This window comes from Ochotona princeps, chromosome 12, assembly GCF_030435755.1.
Source record: "Ochotona princeps isolate mOchPri1 chromosome 12, mOchPri1.hap1, whole genome shotgun sequence".
Lineage (NCBI taxonomy): Eukaryota > Metazoa > Chordata > Mammalia > Lagomorpha > Ochotonidae > Ochotona > Ochotona princeps.
Window position 1 is genome coordinate 50,803,242 of NC_080843.1, and position 19,968 is coordinate 50,823,209.

The 19,968-nt window shown below is 36.3% G+C and overlaps 1 protein-coding gene across 4 annotated transcripts in view; it reads right to left on the minus strand.

The window, feature by feature from the left end:
- Positions 1-638: 638 nt before the first annotated feature.
- The window catches only part of INTS6 (integrator complex subunit 6), a 99,687-nt gene continuing 80,357 nt past the window's right edge, over positions 639-19,968 (minus strand). For all 4 annotated transcript variants that reach the window (XM_058670812.1, XM_058670813.1, XM_058670814.1 and 1 more), the window contains 9 exons: positions 19,616-19,710; positions 16,253-16,363; positions 15,055-15,270; positions 13,079-13,205; positions 12,153-12,295; positions 10,964-11,195; positions 5,649-6,023; positions 4,612-4,705; positions 639-3,161 (listed from right to left, as the gene is read on the minus strand). In XM_058670812.1, the coding sequence (XP_058526795.1) occupies positions 3,068-3,161; positions 4,612-4,705; positions 5,649-6,023; positions 10,964-11,195; positions 12,153-12,295; positions 13,079-13,205; positions 15,055-15,270; positions 16,253-16,363; positions 19,616-19,710 (1,487 nt within the window). In that variant the 3' untranslated portion in view covers positions 639-3,067. The remainder of the gene's footprint in view (positions 3,162-4,611; positions 4,706-5,648; positions 6,024-10,963; positions 11,196-12,152; positions 12,296-13,078; positions 13,206-15,054; positions 15,271-16,252; positions 16,364-19,615; positions 19,711-19,968) is intronic.

Sequence of the window (19,968 nt, forward strand, 5' to 3'; positions counted from 1 at the left end):
TTTATGGAGAGCAAAAAAATGTCAAATGTTAGAATAATGAAAATTACGCATAGTTTTACACAAATTGTTAAGGAAATACTGTCTACATCATTTTATCTGAGAGTCATTAGTGCCGTAACTTGAGCTGGAAATCAAAGGAACATTTTTGTGACAAAAAGGATGATTATAATCATTCACTAGAAAATAACTTGTTTTGGGGATTATTTAGAGGAGAAAAAGTCCATCAACAGAAAATATCTTCCCAGTATTTCATGATCATCCCAACCCCATAGCGATTAGATGAAAATGTCATTCGTCACTCAGAACAGGCAGCGGAGCCCTCTCTTAGAAAGAATACATGTCAAAAAAATGAAAGATGAAAATAATGACAGGTTTTACTCTCTCAAGAAATAATGGATGCAGGACTAAACTTGAACATAAAAGCCACTGCCAAAAGTTGACAGCCAATAAAGGTTGATGATGGTGAAAAGAGAAAGATTGTTTTTGGAACTTAACTACATAAAAATGATGTTAAATCCTGCAAGTAGGAAAGGACACACCACAAAATCAATGGTGTGACTTTCAGAACTGTCTTAGTTATTACAATGAAAATGAAAGGTTAATCTAAAACCGGTACCATAAGCCATTGCAAATATAAGTATAATCTTGGTGAATTTATTTCTCTTTTTCTGGGAGTCATTTGCCCACATCACACACACAAGGCAACAAAGTGGTTTTTCTGCTGGTGATGGTTATTAAAAATGAAGCTCTGTCATTCACAACTCCAAACAAATATACTGATAAAAAGCAACTAATAATCCTGAAGACTAAAATTTTGGAGAATATCACTTCCGCAGCCTACGGTCATTTTCAGTGATATGAAGAGTTTAAAAAAGACATGGTACTCTCCCCATATATAATTACTTGCCTCTTTGCTGACAAGAATTCTACAGTAAGTATTGCACAAACTAATATGCTTGCAGTTTTACAAAATGTAAAAAGCTTAAACAAAAAAGGGATGTTAAACTGTCATTATGATGAACTTCAAACTGTAGAACTAGGAGTGGAGCTGAGGATGGAAAGAACATTGTGGCTGAGAGATACAGGAAAAGAAAAGAAGAAGAAGACAGAACAGACTGCTACTGTCCAACCCCTTAAAAGTTCTTTCTGAAAAATGCACAACCTGCTAGGGATCTAAAGGATTATTACACCTTGTGCAACCTGTGAGACAGAAATAACTTAAATAAAGAAAACTGCTAACTATTGGAATACAGCGATTTTCTTTCCTAGATATTATTGCTAAACATGAACTTTAAATGAGTGACTTCTAAGTCTATTAATCTCAAGATCTAACTAAATATAATTTGAGGACAGAGATATTCTGGATTTTGTATAGTTCATGTTGAATTTTGCAATGCTGACTGCAGGCAATTTCCTTAACAATTCCTAATCTGCTGAGTGGTAGCTAATTTTACTTAAAGGTATTCAGTAGAGGCAAAAAAGCTTTAAAGAATTGCTTATGAAAATACTACATACTGTTCACATTAAATGCTTCTTTTTCTTGACAGGGCTTATCCTCAGTACTGGGAGAGTTTCAAGTCCCCTTGACTGAATCAGAAGATCTCAAGCATGCTGTCTCCTTTTATCTATGCTTTTCTTCATAAAAGAGCTTCATTTTCCTGTATTTTCTATATTCTTGCAACTTAAAAGTTTTGATAAAATGCAAAAGATAAGTTTTGTGATTTTCAAATATGGGCTTAAAATATTTTAATTTTATACATTTATTTTGCTCTCTCAGTTTAAATCTTTTTAAACTTTCTTTTCTATTGGGCATCTCTAATCCACTGAAAGGTACAGCAGCAATCTATTAAGCATGAATGAATCAGGGACTGCTTCCCCAGTAATGACACATGAAGTCACATCGGATTGAGGCAAAAAGTGAAGAGTCAATTTTCCTTATTCTGTTTAACTCAGGGAGAATGCAAAATGGGGCAAGTCATCTTATGTGTTTCCTTTTCATTTCATTTCTAAATCAAATGGAGAGTTCAGTGTGAGCATAGCAGAGCAGAAAAGGAGATCCCCTTGGAGCCTCTAAATCATGGGCTTTTGTAAGCATGGCATCAGATTGCAAAAGGCTAGGCAATTCAGAGTATGCAGTACACCCCAAGCATAACCACTCCCTAACAGCCCCCACTTAGGCCACCGACAATTCTACTGAGAAAGAAAACAGGGGTGAAGGGAAATAAGAAAACCAATGACGTCCAAAGTGGTCTGCTTTCTGAGTAGCTTTTAAAGTGTCTGTCTGCCACAGACAGTCACTCCCATTACCTAGAAATGGGAGTATGTTGGCTTGGCCAACAAAAACTACAAACATAGTAAAAAGACAATGCAGACTTCTGTTATGTAACAAGTAACAGGTAGATTTAACAAATATGATCGTTAAGTGTGTATTTCTCCAATGCTAAAAAGCAAGGCCTTTAAAATTCCATTCTCTTTAGATGTTTCTTGAGTGATTACTTTAAATGTGATTATTTCCTAAACCACACAAGAGTAAAATAGAGCATTTATTGATGGAATAACAAAAGTGCTTTTCTTAAATATTCTTCAAAATACATTTGTACAACTTACAATAATATATCCAAAATAACTGTATATACAAAACATTACCTAGTTTTAATGTATGTGCTTTTTTTCCCCAAAAATTACAAAGTAACTTATTTTTAATTTTTTTTTTTTTTTGGCAAAGTTCAACCTTAACAGAGGTGACAATTTTAAAGGTTGGTTTAAGAAAATAGAACCTGAGGGAAATTGACACGCAAGAGTCAATGACAAGCAAGAGATTTGAAGGAATATTTTTAGTTTGTTAAATAAAAATTTTTTTTAGAGTGATACTTTTCACATTACAAAAATAAACCAAAATGAAGAAAAGGTCACTGTAAAATGATGGAAAAAGGATCTGGAGACTTGCTCTTAGTATTTCAAATAGCCAACAATGCATGTCAAAAAATGAATGCAAGATCACAACAGTCTTGTATTTACTTTGTATTTGGAGAAGACAGTGAAATAAGAGGCCGCACTCTATTTTCTTTTAATTGCTATTAATGTGGTTGATCTGATTAGCTCTTCGATGAATTTCATCCAAGAAGTTCTCTAGTTGTTCTATCAGCATTCGTTTTTTAAACCTGTACAAAAACATAAATAATAGCACTCTCAATTATTTTTAATGGATAATATAATATGTTTAAAAAGGAGCAAAAAAAAATGCTTTTGAAACATTTTTTAAGTGGAATGAAAAATGGAAAATCAATTTTCCATGGCATAAAATTTGTTGGAAGACTAACAAATTATTTTATCAACAGAACTCCATAGTTTGTCCCCAAAATAGTCTGAATCCAGAAAAAATAAGAGTTCTACAACTAAACTGGAAAAACAAAACCAAAAGCAAAAACTACTACTTGTCTGCAGATTGTAAATATTCCAGGAAAATGTGGACTCCCAAAGCAATTAATCCAAGTGCTACTATTGCTCACTGAACGGTATATGAAGAAAGTATGAGTATAATCTCCACAAAATGGAAGGAGAAATGAAAATTGGACAACAGTATTAAAAATCATGGTTTTTCATTACTGCAACTTAAATAGCCAGTTAATCAATCATTAGACACACATAACAGAGGATATAGCAAGCACCTAATATTCAAGTAGTGATTTAAAAAAAGAAGTCAGCAATAAATATAGACTAAAATTATAGTCCTCTACATCAACATTAATAAAAACACTAAATTGTGCTCTATATCCTTTCTATGTGTAACAAATACAGACAGACACCATAATATTCCATTCTCTAAAAGTGGCAGTAGTAGGAACCCAGGAATATAAATCACTACGAGATTTCATTTGTGGTGTCAAAAAACAGAATAATTTGTCAGCTATGTAAAAAGCTGTGGTCCCATCTTGATCTTTCAGAGCAGTTTATGTACTAGAAAAGTGGCTTATGTTCCAGGAAAAAAAACTGCTTTCTCTAAATTCTATATGTAGCAAGGAAGACATAGGGTTAATCAATACATGAGTATGTTTATAACTGAAACATGAGATAAACCACAAGTCTTCTAATATGAAAATTCTTAATGTTTTGAAAGAAACATTAAAACTGCTTTTAAACCCATATAAGTATGCTTTCCAATTAACTGCACTTCACAGTGATATTTGTAACACTGATCCACATTCCTATCCTAAGGTACATAATCCTGGGCTACTGAAGCAACCAGAGTAAGGTCCACTTGTGCAACTCTGTTGCTTTTAATATTGTCTTTTCAGGTAAGAACTGCACTCAATGTCTTTCAAAGTTATATCTAATTATTGATTAAGATACGAAGGCCAAAAATTTAGGCTACAGAGAAGGATAAGCAAAAATTAAGAAACCATCTAATACTTAACATAGATAAATGGGCTACAATCCTTGTAGGTTTATGTGGCTTTTTTTTAAGTGAATTGCTTTCAACTGGGGTAGGGGGGAGTTTTACATAGTTTGTCATGAACATGCACAAACACAAGATACAATTAACAATTTCCTATATGAGTGCAAACTGTGGGTTCATTCATCATCAAATTTTAAAGCAAAAATTAAATTTACCTTGCCGCTTCCTTAATGACATTTTGTAAAAATATTAGTCTTGTTTGTAAACTGCCTTGCACATGCTTCAGTAAAGTGAAGATTCTTTCATATTCTTAAAATGAGAAGCAAAAAGAAAAATTAAGTGACTTTCAACATTGAGATATACTGAAACAAAAATAATCTATGTTAAAATTTCATTGCTCAGAGGTTTACAACACATTTTTAAAAAAGTATGTGTCAACAAAGTTACAACAACTTGTTAAACAATGTTTTACAGAAAAGTTCCCATGAAGGTGTTAACATAAAGCTTAGAAGCATGAGGACACGTCGGCTTTTTGGAAGTACTAATGACAAGAAAACAAGAAGTGGCCTTTTAAAAGTCCTCTTTGTAATTTAAATTCTAAACTGAAATTTAATACAAATGATAAACAAAAACAAAAACACCCAAACAATTTAAGAATGCTACTTCTACTTCACATTTTCACACTCAACTTTGCCAAGTTAGCTTCCAAATGCCAAGTTCTGAGTCTGACCCACTTCTGGACCACTCTGGGTCATTTTTGCACCATTAGACCAAGTGATCTGTTACCATCTTCTGAACAAATGTAAATAACAGTAAATTATATTCCCATAAAGGGCTTCTATATTTACATAATTTTGTTTTTTGGCATAAGCACATCCCTAGTCACTATGAGTTTAAATCTTTAACAGAACATACATTCTATAACAAAAATAAATTTACAGACATAAAATCATCTAATAATATTCACTCAAATTTTGGGGGGTTACAGGTTAGAACACTCATGACTGTGGGTGTCCATCATTGCAGGAATCACGTGTAACTTATTTATACAGTTTTCTTCAGCTCCCAGTTCTTACTGCCTGTCATACCTACTACCTTGGAAATAGCAGATATTCAGTGTTCACATACTGAACAAAGAATCAACACACATGATTCAAATAGTGCTCAAAACCAATTCTAGAATCAGATCTATAGTTCTGGTTAATTCAACATACAGAAATCAAATCTGAAGTTTGCCTTTAATTATACATACTTCTTCCTGGTTTTCGGATTTCTTTCATTATTTGTGCTTTTAATTCAGTGTTGACCTCTTCATGGCTTCTGCAATGCATTAATTTCTTTCCTTTGCTTAGTGAAGATGCTGGTGTATTCTCCTCGGCACACTGTTCTTTATCTCTTGGTTCCTCATGATTTTCTAAAAATCCACCAACAGTGAGGTCATTAGTTCCTAAATGATCGTGTCCAAGAGCCTCTGTATGATTGGTTGGTCGTTCCAGTAAACTGACTGGAGAAGATGATGTTGAAAATTCAGTATCCATAGCATTTGGTGTAACATCTGATGAAAGTTGGTCTGTAACATGATTTTCTATCACATCATCCACTGTTGAATCATTAGTAGTTTCTGAAACTAAAAAACAAAGGGGAAAAAATGCTGAAAGCACACTGAAGGTAAAGCACCTCTTCCAAGTAAATCGCAATTGATATTTTTGATTAAGGTAAATTAACAAATGATATGATGTGCTTCTTGAGCTTTGCCAAAGAGACGGTGGATTTTAATGTACCATATTCATAATTGTCATAAAATCTGTTTACCTTTTCCTTAGGGAAAAATACCAAAAAAGTAAAACCAATTCCAACTAGCTTTTAGTTCTGTTTTGTTCTTTGACATTTTATTGAAGAAGGTTAATACGTTAGTGAAATATATGTGATGAAAATTACCAAGGTCATCTTTACCCTCAAGAATTCTAGCTCATCCCAATGGATCTACTGTAATCTAGAGGCAAGAGTAAACAGAACAGTTTTGACTTTTGCAAATTCTGCAGAGAACACACAGGTCATGCTTCTCAGCACACCCTTCTCTCTCTTTTTTTTTTTTAAAGATTTATTTATTTCATTACAAAGTCAGATATACAGAGAGGAGGAGAGGCAGAGAGGAAGATCTTCCGTCCAATGATTCACTCCCCAAGTGAGCCGCAACGGGCCAGTGCGCGCCGATCCGAAGCCGCGAACCAGGAACCTCCCCCGGGTCTCCCACGCGGGTGCAGGGTCCCAAGGCACCGGGCCGTCCTCGACTGCTTTCCCAGGCCACAAGCAGGTAGCTGGATGGGAAGTGGAGCTTCCGGGACCAGAACCGGCGTCCATATGGAATCCCGGGGCGTCCAAGGCGAGGACTTCAGCCGCCAGGCCACGCCGCCAGGCCCCACACCCTTCTCTTATAAGCATGAATTGAACAGTGCAGAGCAACATGCTGCCTCCTGCAGTTCATCAGACTATTAGCTTCACAAGTGTGCAAGGTAGCCAATTCATGCCAATTATTACTTTCTCCCCACAGAAAAGTAGCTGAATTCTAAGTTCTCGATTAATCATCAAGCTCCAAACTTCACCTAAATTCATTTCTGCTGTCCTCTCTTACCATCTCTAAATGTCAGTTCCTGATTTACCCATACTTCCCTGTACACCCAGTCCTGCAATCCTCTGAACACCTGAATCCTTCCTAAACCTAACCTTAAAACAGTGTAATTCCTAATTCCTCTTCATTGAATATTCTCTACAATATTTTGCAATTTAAGCAAAACCTAGCTCTCATAAAAAAAAAAAAAATTTTTTTTCACTTCTTTACAGACCTGCAGTAGAAACTGCATTTCCTCAAATACTCCCTACACAATTAAAATTGGGACACAGTGTCACTTAGTGTGTGGCCTCCCTGTGTCATTCCATAATTTTTTCCAGGCATCCTTGTAAAAAATGATTGCTATTCTGAGGCTCATCTCACTTGCCTCGTTACTACCTTGCACTGAACTTCAGGGTACTTTTGTATCCACTGGTATCGTTGGCATCTGGTTCACTGCCTTCCTCTCACTCACAAGTCTCTACTGACTTCAGATCCTCACTATTCAGCATAGTCTGTGGACAAGCAGCATTAACATCATTAGAGAACTTGCTGCAAAGTTTCATTTTGAGCCCCATTATCTGTGGGTTAGCTAGACCCCAGGTGGTTCAGAGGTATGTTAAAGTGTGACAAGTGCCATGGTGAGCACCTGTGTCTAAGCAGCCCACCTGTCAAGAACCTGCCTCCCATCCCCAATTCCTAAACTCCAAAGAATTCTCTGCTTACATGCTGTCTCTCCATTCATCCAACCAAAATTCAGGAATCAAGGAGCCTAAGTCCTCATTTTTGCAGGGCCCTGGCTAACGCTCTTTGACTCAGCCAAGCCTCTGTCTCAGAAACAGCTCTACTTTCTCCCTCCTTTGAATCAGAGCTGTTATACGCTGTGCCTTTCTTACCTATCAGACCTAATTCTCACGATATATCACTATTATCAATGTCTTTTATTCTCTTGTTCCCTGGTCCTCCTAGAATACCTGCCAGGCAACACCTCAAACTTAATGACTGTATCTGCTTCCTATGACCTTCATTTCAAACTGATGAGCATTGATGGAGCTCTACCAAGTGGTCACAATCACCAGTTTGTTCATCTTCAGCATTGCCCAGCAATCTTACACAAACTTTCCTTCCTTTTCTGCAAAGATTATTCTAACTTCCACCACCCTCTTCAATCTGACTCACTCTAATGCCCCTTCCCCCTCAACAGCATACTTCCTATGTCATGGGGGTGGGGGAAAGTCATCTAGCATTCATTACAAAGTTGTAGTCCAGGAACTTCCTCTACCTTGCTTTACTAAATGTGTACCCAAACCCATGCCAGTCAATTGAAGCAGCAGTCTTTCAACAGTGGTCTGGAACATTTCCTTTTGCCTTGGTGCTTATGCCTCCTCTCATCTTCAATTCTGCCTCTCTAGTGGCTGCATCACAACAGCCATTAAACACATCAAGTTTCTTTCATGTTACGAACACAATCTTTCTACTCCTCTAACTGACCTATCTTTTATTGAGCAATTGAGTACCAAAAACCCATTCTAGTTACCTTCAGCTTCTATGACGTTAAATTTTTCACTATATTCTATCGGATTTTTTCCTTTTCTATCTTCTTTTCTGTTTTCCAATCTTTTTTTTTTTTTAAAAGATTTTATTATTATTGGAAAGCCGGATATATAGAGAGGAGGAGAGACAGAGAGGAAGATCTTCCGTCCGATGTTTCACTCCCCAAGTGAGCCGCAATGGGCCAGTGCACACCGATCCGATGCCGGGAACCAGGAACCTCCCCCGGGTCTCCCACGCGGGTGCAGGGTCCCAAAGCCTTGGGCCGTCCTCGACTGCTTTCCCAGGCCACAAGCAGGGAGCTGGATGGGAAGTGGAGCTGCCGGGATTAGAACCGGTGCCCATATGGGATCCCGGGGTGTTCAAGGCGAGGACTTTAGCCACTAGGCCACGCCACCGGGCCCGTTTTCCAATCTTAAAATACTAACATTTTTAACTTTTTGTTCTGGACTTCACTTTTTTCCCTTCTATTTCCTCCCTGATGAGTTTTATTCAATTTGAGTTTAGGACTCAAATACTCATCTTTCACTGTGGAATATCCAATATGTACTTCCATGTACATCATGCCTTCCCCCCGCTTCCTGGTCCTCCCCAAGTGCTGGAGAACAAATGCTTCCCTTGTCTGGCCCAATACCCAATGAGACAATACTCAGTTACTTCTCAAATACAAAGAATCTCACTGCCAGCCAGATCCTGAGCATCTCTCCCCTCAGTTTTCTAACTTCCCCCTGAACATGTAGAGTAGCTATTTAACAACATCACAGACACTCTGTCAGAGTCTACATTCTTCAACTGCCTTTTTTTTTTTCTTGCTGAAAAGTTTGATATTTATTTGGTCCAGAGCCCAATCGAGCCTGTATACTCACACTGGACTTTATATGCTCTTACCCACTCTTTTTTCTATAAAATCCCTCTGTACTTCTGTTTGTGCTTATGTATTTTTCATGGGGAATGAGAGGAGAAGAGATACATGTGTTCTGCAGCATTTCCTACAGTCTAGATTTTGCTAATTTTATCCCTGTTTTGTCATGTAACATGTTTCTCTATCCTCTGTATTTCCTATCAATTGCTAGTTAAGCCTGGAGCCTGACCATTTGATATCTTTTCCTCACTTTTTAAAACTGGATCAAGGACCCAGCACGGAAACCTAGTGGCTGAAGTCCTCGCCTTGCATGCACCGGGATCCCGTATGGGTGCCAGTTCATATCCCGGATGTTCCACTTCCCTTCCAGCTCCATTTGTAGCCTGGGAAAGCAATCGAGGTGGCCCATATCCTTGGGACCCTACACTCAGATGAGAGACCCCGAAAGAAGCTCCTGGCTGTTGGCTTCGGATCGGCTCAGCTCTGGCTGCTGAGGCCTCGTGAGGAGGAACCCTTGGATGGAAGATCTTTCTGTCTCCTTCTCTCTGTAAATCTGCTTTTACAATAAAAATAAATAAATCTTTTTTTAAAAAATCCTAAAATTTGACCAAGACTACTTTAGTGACAGCATCGTGTAATCCCACCAGGAGGTACACAGTATTTGATTTCTCTCCTTTAAGATATCATAACAAGCCAGGAATGATGACTACTTACAATTAATAAATCCATTCATTAAGGATTCTCTATGTTCGTTTTTGCTCTTAACAATTCACAAATTACAGTCAGGCTAGTTTTTATGAAATGGTAGACCAGGCCACCATCCAAAATCTTTCAGTGAGTTCTAAGTGTCCTTAACATAAACTACAGAATCTTCACAACACCTTCTAAGGCCCCATCTTTTCTGGCATTTTATCCTTTGGTACTCATGGACCTCATATTCAATATCCACGCTACACTAGAATTATGCGTTCCCTTAACACTTTTCTTATTACTAATTATACACACAGTCTTCTTAAATTGCCTCTTCAGTATAGGCAAATGCATATTTTCATTCAATTCTCATCAATCTTTCAAGGATAGTTAGAATATAACTGCCTCAGGAAAAGTAACTGACATCACAAACTATGTTACATCCTCATGTCAAAAGTTTCCACAATATATTTGACTTCTCTTGTTTAACATTTATATCTATGCAATAACTGTCCTTCCTTGCTCATCATAAATGAGGGCAAAGATCACTACTGTCTCAGTCACTGAATACATTGACCAAAATAGCCTATTTATTAATTAGTTACTAAAACTGATGATTCTTTCAAAACTACTTTGAAAAACTTTGAGATTCACAAATATTTTAGAAAATGGTAACTAATAAAGCATCATGAATATATAAAATGTTCACTTGAAATACATATAAGCATTATTACATGCTACTTTAGAAAAGCATCTCTTAAAATCTTTAGCAAATTCTTATAATCTAGAGCAAAAAAATCTCTTCTATAATGAGGAACTCAAACACCACCAAAAAATGTGTTTTAAAAAATCTTACTGTTATGAAGAGGAAGGGGCTTAGTGAGGTCTGGCTGTGCTTGAGCCGCAGGTGCAGGTGGTCCTTTGCCTCCGATATGATTATTCACGACAGGATTCTGCTGCCGGCCTCTCAAGAGAGGAGACATGCACCGACGACGCTTAGGGATCCCTTGCATGTTTGGTTCACCGGGTCGCTTATGCTTATTCTGAGGTCCAGCCACAAATTCATCTGCTTCATCTATCATCATACCCTAAAAACCAATTTTGAGTTTACATACAGTTTTTAAATATCTATTTTCACTTGTTTTTTAATTAGCAAGTTGTGTATATAGGGTATAGCATGGTATTTTGTTCTCGCACACAAACACACACACCAAACATTCAATCGAACTAATCTACAGCTTCAAAAATTAGACACTCTATTTTGGATGATGACAATGTAAAGACGGCTTAAATATGCAACACAACATATTTAAACTATGATCACCATACAATATAACAGGTTACACTCACCTAACTGAAACTTAATATCCTTTTCCCTACCCTTTCCCTTTCCTTCAAGCCCTTTGGTAACCATGTCGCCATTCTAGTTCTAACAAAAAGAATACAATTGTTGTGGATTTATATTCTATTTTAAAACAGTACAACTAATCCCAACTTCAATTAAAACAATGGTATTTTGGGGTGGATATGGTGTAGTGGTCAAAACATTACTTGAGGTGTTAGCATTTCTACAGAATGGCTTAGGCTGCTGCTTGCTATGTTGGCATTCCATTTTGGAGAGCCAGTTCAAGTTTGTTGTTCCACTTGCAATGCAGCTTCTTCTTAATGTGACTGGGAAGGCAGAAGATGATGGGCCAAGTACTTAGGCCCCTGCTACCCATGTGGGAAACAAGGATGAAGTTCTTGGCTCTGGAGGGCAACAGCTGATGTTTCAAGCAGCCAGTCTGGCCTGAGTCCCCAGCTCCCAGGTTCAGCCTGAGCTATGGTGGGCACTTGGAGGGTGAACAGCAGGTGGTAGATTACCCCTGTGTGTCCCTATCTCTCTGTCTTTCAAATAACATAAATTTAAAGTAGTGTCTATTTTAACTATAATTGCTCAGTTTGTTAGACAATCAGGAAAATACACCTTAGCTAAATTAAGAGGCTGCGAAATTGACAAATACACACTGCAAACATATTACATAATGGAACACCTCAAACTTTACCTTTTTATCCAGCTTAAATGGGTTGCCAAATGTATGCAGCCGTCGAGGCTGATCGGGATCAAGTTCTCTCAGTGGAGAAGGTACTTGCTTGAGGTATTCCTGGTAATTCCCCATTTGTGCTATAGGAACACTGTGCACTTGATCTTAAAAATAAAAATAAAAATGCATTAGAAGTTAAATTTCACTAAAACTATATTCCAGCCAGTTATCAAATCTATGTTACCCAGTGTTATTCAAGATCATATTCTCCCTTAACAACATATTTTAGTTTGTTGTAATATAAATATTAAGACAAAGTCCAACATTTTAAAAATAAAACTTAAAATGGTTTTCACTTCCAAACAAAGCAAAAAATATTACAGCATGTATAAATTTATCATGAAAGGCCTTATGCCTTTGCTCCAAAGCTTCATTATGAAATTTCAGAAAAGAAAGCAATATAGTACAGTAGAAAAGGGAAGCCATATAAACAACCCTTTAATGTGAAACTAGTTAGAATTTTAAAGCAAGGGGTAAATTCTCATCTGACTTGATCTGCAGCAGATGCCATGAACACAGCTGAAGGAAATTTCAGAACAGGCCACGTCCCAGTCATACAGAGTTAAGCCATTGACTACAAATGCATCCAAAGAACATGCTTGTATGTACTCATCTGCATATAAACATCTGAGGAAAGTGTAAAAACCAAACTAAACTGACAACAAAGGCTGTTACCTCTTGGGGGCAGTTACAAGCAACAGTGACACCAGGAGGGAAGGGAGAGCATCTGGAATCACTTATATTTGACTTCACTGGTTTAACTTTACAATGAAAACGTAACACTTACTGTAATAAATCTTTAAAATTTATATTATCATGCTATATTTTCTTAGGCTATAAAGAAAAATTACACACAAATATTACTAATATTAGAACTATAATCTAACCTTCATCCTGTCCTTTAAGAAATTTACGAGTGCTCTTCAAAAGATTAGATCTCATTCTCGTCAAGTGATCCAAAAGATTACGTCTTGGTATGTCATAGGCATTTCTAAATGTTTGAGGCTTCAAATCCTATTGAAAAACATTCAAGGACAAAGTTTATTTTCACAGAGAGTTAAAACAGATTACAATTTCCAGCCTGCAGTTAGTTTAGAAATAAGTCACACATATTAGTTAACTCAAAAAATAAAGACATATGACATAATTTTAAAAAACACTAATTTAAAACCAAAAGATGGAAATTTTGTAGTAAATGCAACTATCCTCATATAATCTTAAGTGTATGTTAAAAGTCTAAAGATTTCTATTACATTTTTGATAAAAGTTAGTTTACTTAAATAAAAACCAATCTCAAAATTTTAACAATCAACGGGTCTATGACATAGTTTTGATATAATTTATATGCCACAAAATCATATTCTGTAAGAACACACTTGGATGGGTATTGATAAATTTATACTCATCAAACCACTACCACACGCCACTCCAGAAAGTTTCCTATACCCATTGGTCGTCATTATCTATTCTTATTCCCAGGCAACCACTGTTGTTCTTCTTGTAATATCTAAGTTTTTGTATCTGGCTTCTTCCAATGAGTATTATGTTACTTATGTATCGTAGCATCTTCTCTTTACTCTGGAATAATTTACTGTATGGACATGCCACACCAATGTCATTACATCACAAGTTGATGGATATCTGATTGATTTTAGCATTACAAATAATGCTTCCATATGTGAACACTGACGGACATACAAGGTCGTATACAGACATACACGTTATCTTTCTTGCATAGATACCTAAAGTGGAGTAGCCAGTTTTAAGGTAAATACATATTTAATTTCTTAAACTGGTAACTATTCTCCATCAGTTAGCTATTTCAGTTTTCCACACACTCACCAACACTGTACGTTTTTTAGTTACAAATTTTAGTCATTTTATAAGGTATAAAGTAGATTCTCATTTTGATTTTAATTTGTATCTCTTTATCAGCTAAGAATTATCTCCTGTGTGCCTATTTTCACTTGTATATCTTTAACGAATTCAGTATTTTTCCCATTTTTACTGGGACATTTGTCTTTTTATTGGAGTTGGACATGGCTGTGATATATTTGATACAAGTCCTTTACTGTATGTATACTTGTCTCCTAAGTATATATGCAGCTTGTCTGTTCATTTTAAAGTTTCTTGGAAGAGCACAATTTTTAAAATCTTAATGAAGCTCAATTTATCAACTTTGTTTCATGTTTTATGTTATGCTTTAGAACCTGTTACTAACACAACATCTAATTGCTCCAGAGTGACCTACTTAAGACTGCTTTCACACCCACTAAATTATTTTAGCACCTGTTAAAAATTGACTATATGTGTGAGGGTCTTCATCTGTACTCCTCTTTTCTACTGAACTGAATTAATCTTTACGCTAAAACAGTGTTCACCACTACAGCTTCACAGTAAGTTTTAAAGTCAGATGGTGTAAGGTTTCTAACTTTATCCTTGCTTTCCAAAATTGTTTTAGCTATGTAAGAACATTTCCATTTCCACATAAATTTTAGAATCAGCTTCCTATTTCTACAGAAAGGCTGTCAGGATAACGTTATTTTGTCAAGAATACTCATAAATTGTTTGTGGGTCAAAAGTCCGAGTTCTGCAAAGTTCAGCAAAATAACTTTGGGCAATCTCTACACTTGTTTCTCATCTGTGAAATACATGAGGTTATCTACTTTTCATCAATTCACATCATGTAAATTTGTTTTAACTAAGATTTAATGACTCAATAACATAATAATCATTATTCTGCAGACACAAACGTACTTTCTTCAAATTTAGACAAACTGAATGACAATGAACAGAAAAGTGAATTTATTCAACAACATAACACAACATAGCTAGAACAGTGCTAAATTTATTTGACTTATACCTTATTTAGCAAAGCAACTTGGAACCCAGTGTATTCCTTCATATTAAGATCTAGCAGTCTGTGAGGGACATCCTCTGAAATTCCCTGAAGCAGCTGTTGAAAATCTTTCCTATATACCATTGATGAACCATGTGATCGACTTCGGACTTTAATACCAGTTTCCTGTACTACTTTTTTACCTACAGATCCAATGACTCGATCAGATTCTATTTTGGCCTAAAGTGAAAACAAACAGTAGTTATATTGATATGACTAACTTGATAAACCAAATATCAATAGCTAGTCTTCTATAAACTTACTATATATTCAAAAGCACCTAAAAGTGTGAAGCTCAACTCAAGCAACATAGCTTAGGCAACTACTGAGTAAACACAGTTTAAATAATGATGTCTTACGGCTTTAACTCATTACAATTCTCAATTTTTTAGAGAACAAACAAGTACAATTTCAATTAGTTATTTATTAATCCTAATTACATTTACACTCATGACATGTAAATGCACCTGACATGAAAATGAATATTCCTAAGTCAGAGATTACGAAAAATTACAAAAACAGCAATTTCATCAAGTTACTGCATTAACATTTAAACAAGGATATGGCAAACTGCGTACAATTTTGTCAGCAGGCAGTGAACAGCAGTGTTCTGACTCTTCCCAAACTGCACTTTAACTAGCAGTTGAGGTAGAAGTGTCAAAGTACTGTGATTTATAAACAACTATGGCCAGTTCAATCTATCGTAGGATCTCTTAATGTGATTTATGCCCAGAATAATAAAACGTATTCTTTCTAAAAACATTTTAAAAGAAACCCCTATTTTTTGATAAAAATCTATAGGTTCTAAAACACAAAGAAAAGGAAATTGCTGCTTTTTCTTAAAACAAAGGGGGGGGGTATTTTTCTAACATAATTTCCATAAAGAAAACAATGTTCGCATAGAGGAAATCTAGGTAATCTTAAGAAAGGTATTTTCATAAGTGGGAATTATAAAACCGAAAAAATAACATTTGAAAACAAGCAGATCATAGACAGAATTATGTTACAGGCATCATAGGCAGAATTATATTAATATATGACACATGAGGCTTTAAAATGTAATATCAACAAAATAGAATTCCATTTAACCATCAGTAGTTTCTAGCACACTAACTTTGCCAAAAGAGTGAAAAACTTAGACTCATTAACTTTCTTACATTACCTGTTGACTCAACTTTTTGAGGTATGAGATGACACTGTAACTAAGTCCATATTCCATACTGTCTGCTATTAGGTTAGGTGCTCCCATCATTCTAACAGCTTTCTTCAAGGGCTACAGGAAAGAAGCAAGCATTATTCAACAAACTTAAAATTTCATGTTTCCATGTATAGAAATTTCTCCAGTTTTTCTCAATAAGGAAGTAACTTTTTTAAAGATTTATTTGTTTTTATTACAAAGTCAGACATACAGAGAGGAGAGACAGAGAGGAAGATCTTCTGTCCGATGATTCACTCCCCAAGTGACTACAACGGTCAATACTGAGCTGATCTGAAGCCAGGAGCCCAGAACTTCTACCAGGTCTCCCACAGGGGTTCAGGAACTCAAGGCTTTGGGCCATCCTCGACTGCTTTCCCAGGCCACAAGCAGGGAGCTGGATGGCAAGCAGGGCTGCCGAGATTAGAACCGTCGCCCATAATGGGATCCTGGTACATTCAAGGTGAAGACTTCAGCCACTGGGCTACGGTGCCAGACACGTAAGGAAGTAATTTAATTATATTTACATTTCAGCAAAATGTTTGCCACTGGCATGAAAAGCAGTTTGAAACAGTTTAAAATAAATCATTCCTCCAGCACTAAGCATGAAGTACTGCAATGCTTAGTACTGTTGCAAGACAGAACTAAATTTGGGTAAAATGAACAACAGACACATTACAATGTAGATTTTTTTTAAAACTTTAACACATGACGGGCTAGCATTGTGGGGTAGCCTGTTAAGCTGCTACCTCCAGCGCTGGCATTCAAGTCTCAGATGCTCCACTTCCAATCCAGGTCTCTGATAGTATCTCTGGGAAAGCAGTAGAGGTTTGGCAAGTGTTTGGGCCCCCCACATGAGAAACCAGAAAGAAGCAAGCGCCTGGCTTCTGCTTGGCCCAGTCCTGGTGTCATTGTGGTCATTTGTGGAAGAACTCAGCCAATGAAGAACTCTCTCTGCGTTACCTGTGCCTTTCAATTAAATAAATAAATGAAAAGAAAGAGAGAGAAAGAAAGAAGGAAAAAAAGAAACAAAGAAAGAAAGAAAAGATAGGAAGAAAAGGAAAGGAAAAGAAAAAGGGAGAGAGGGAAGGAATTGAACGTAGGGAGTAAAGAAGAGAGGGAAGCAAGGAGGGAAGGAAGGAGAAGAACAAAAAAGAAACATGTGCAAAGGACAAGGAAAACATAAGATTTTTATTTCTACCTTGGGTATGGTTCACCTACCCGCTGGCTATATGGCTGAACCAGCTTACAGAACCTCTCTGTGATTAATTTTTCATTTGTGTAGCAGGAATAATAATAACAGTACCTATCCTTTTAGGCTTGTCATAGCATTAAATAATTAAATAACTGAAAAACACTTATAAAAGCAGCTGACATACATCAAGCATTCAATATGTATTAGTCATTACTATCATTGGCTATACTGAAAAAAATCTTACAATAAGTATGAAGACGAATCAGTCTAATATTTATAATGGATGAGGTATAGTGAAAAAACGCAATTGTAAAGCAATTGAGAACCACTTTGTGCAGCCAAAAACATAACCAGCAGGAGCAGCTAACATTTGTGAATGGGACGCAGCCAAAAAAACCCAATAACCACTACTGTATTAGCAAGTGCATGAGCACTGGTGTCAACCTAGAATCAACATCAAATCTGGTTTAACACCTCACAGTTGTCATGAAATAAACAAAGTCAGTATATGTACTAGTTCCTACTCAAAATGCTTCTTCCTTTTCACAACTTTACACTTACTGTAGGCAAGTCATTCAACATAGCTTCTCTTCAAACTATAACATTATTATGATTTTCAAAGATCAAAAAATTAATCTACTTATACTAGGAACCATTAAGAGATTGGTTATAGCCAGATGCTATTAACAGTCTGTTTAAAACGGAGAAGTAATGCTTAAAAGTGGTTTCAGCACACATCTTTTTAAGAAGCCATTTTTGGCGGCTGGTACCATGGTATAGTAAGCTGCCAGCTGCGATGCTGGCATTCTGCATGGATAATGGGGCTGTTCCCTGCCTATTCCACTTCTGATCCAGTTCCCTGCTCATGGCCTAGAAAAACAATGGCAGATGAATCAAGTATTTGGGTCTTTCACCCATGTGGGAGATTAGAACAAGCTCCTGGCTTCGGCCTGGCCCAGTGCTGGCTGTTGCAGCCAGCTGAGCAGACCAGCAGATGAAGATCTCCTTTTCTCTCTGTAAACGTGAGCTTCAAAAATAAACAAATCTTTTTAAAGAGCCACCTTTTCAATAATGTAAAATTATTTTTGTTGAACACTCTTCCAAATCTCCAGAAACACCTTTTTAGGTGGATAAATGTTTTCTAATAGAGCCATATTCTTTTGGAAAACTAGAGTGTATAATCATAGATAAGTGTGTAATTGTAGTTTGTTTTATTTTAAGATTCATTTATTTTTATGTAAAGTCATATTTACAGAGAGAAGCATAGACAAAAAGATCTTATATTTGATGGTTCACTCCACGAGTGGCTGCAACAGCCAGAGTGGAGTTGATCCAAAGGCAGGTGTCAAAAGCTTCTTCTTCCAGGTCTCCCATGTGGGTGCAGGACCCCAAGGCTGTGGGCCATCCTTGACTACTTTCCCAGACCACAACAGGGAGCAGGATGAGAAGCAGGGCAGCCAGGATTAGAACTAGTGTCCATACGGGATCCTGGCACATGCAAGGTGAGGATTTGAGCACTAGACTACTGCGCCAGGCCCCCAGTATTTTGTTAACTGTGTGGTATATCTACTCTATGGAATACTACTCAGCCATAAAAAAAGAATGAAATCTAACCATTTGTAACAAAATGGTCCCAGCTGGCAACCATTATGCTTAGTGAAAACGGCAGTCTGAAAAGGACAAGTATCATACATTTTCTCTGATATAAGACAGCCAAAATGCAAAGAACACATATGACCTACACAAGGGAAACTAGCATACCAGGAAGTAAAGGTATCACACAGGATGAGCCTCTACTCTCGAACACAAATAGGACTCCCAATGAAACTTATAAATATACCTTTGCATTACAATAAAAATAATAAAGTAAAAGTAACAAATATTTCAACCTTATAGGATGACTGTATGAACTTGATATTAACACACAAAACCATTTTGAACAGCACCCAGCCTGAATTAAGTAGTACATACATATTTTCATGATCATCAGCATTATTCTGTAAATCTTAGAAACCTTTGTTATTACATATATTCTGCATATTATCCTGCTATTTAATCCACAACAGATTATAACATCTAAACTATAAACAAATAACAAAATTTTAAAAAAGTTTTTTTTAATATAATAACCTTACCCCAAGGTAGTAGGGAGGCATTGTCTTCAAATAACTTTCAAATGACTGTCTCCATTTCAATGTTGGTTTTGCTTTATGCACTTTAAACAAGTCATCTAGAAATGTATAACATGAACAAGCTATCACAACTCAGTTTCCACAAATAAAAAAATGAGGTCCATTAATTTTTCTTTTCAAAATCTAGTTTGTCATTTGTGAGAGAATAACACGTGTTTTTAACAAAATTAAAAGCAGTAAAATTTCTGTTTTTTGCATTTTATTTGTAATATCATCTTAAAAATGGAAAGGTGCCATCCAAAATTGTATGTAATAATGAAAGAAGAATCAGGAAATAAACAAGGAAATTATGCCCA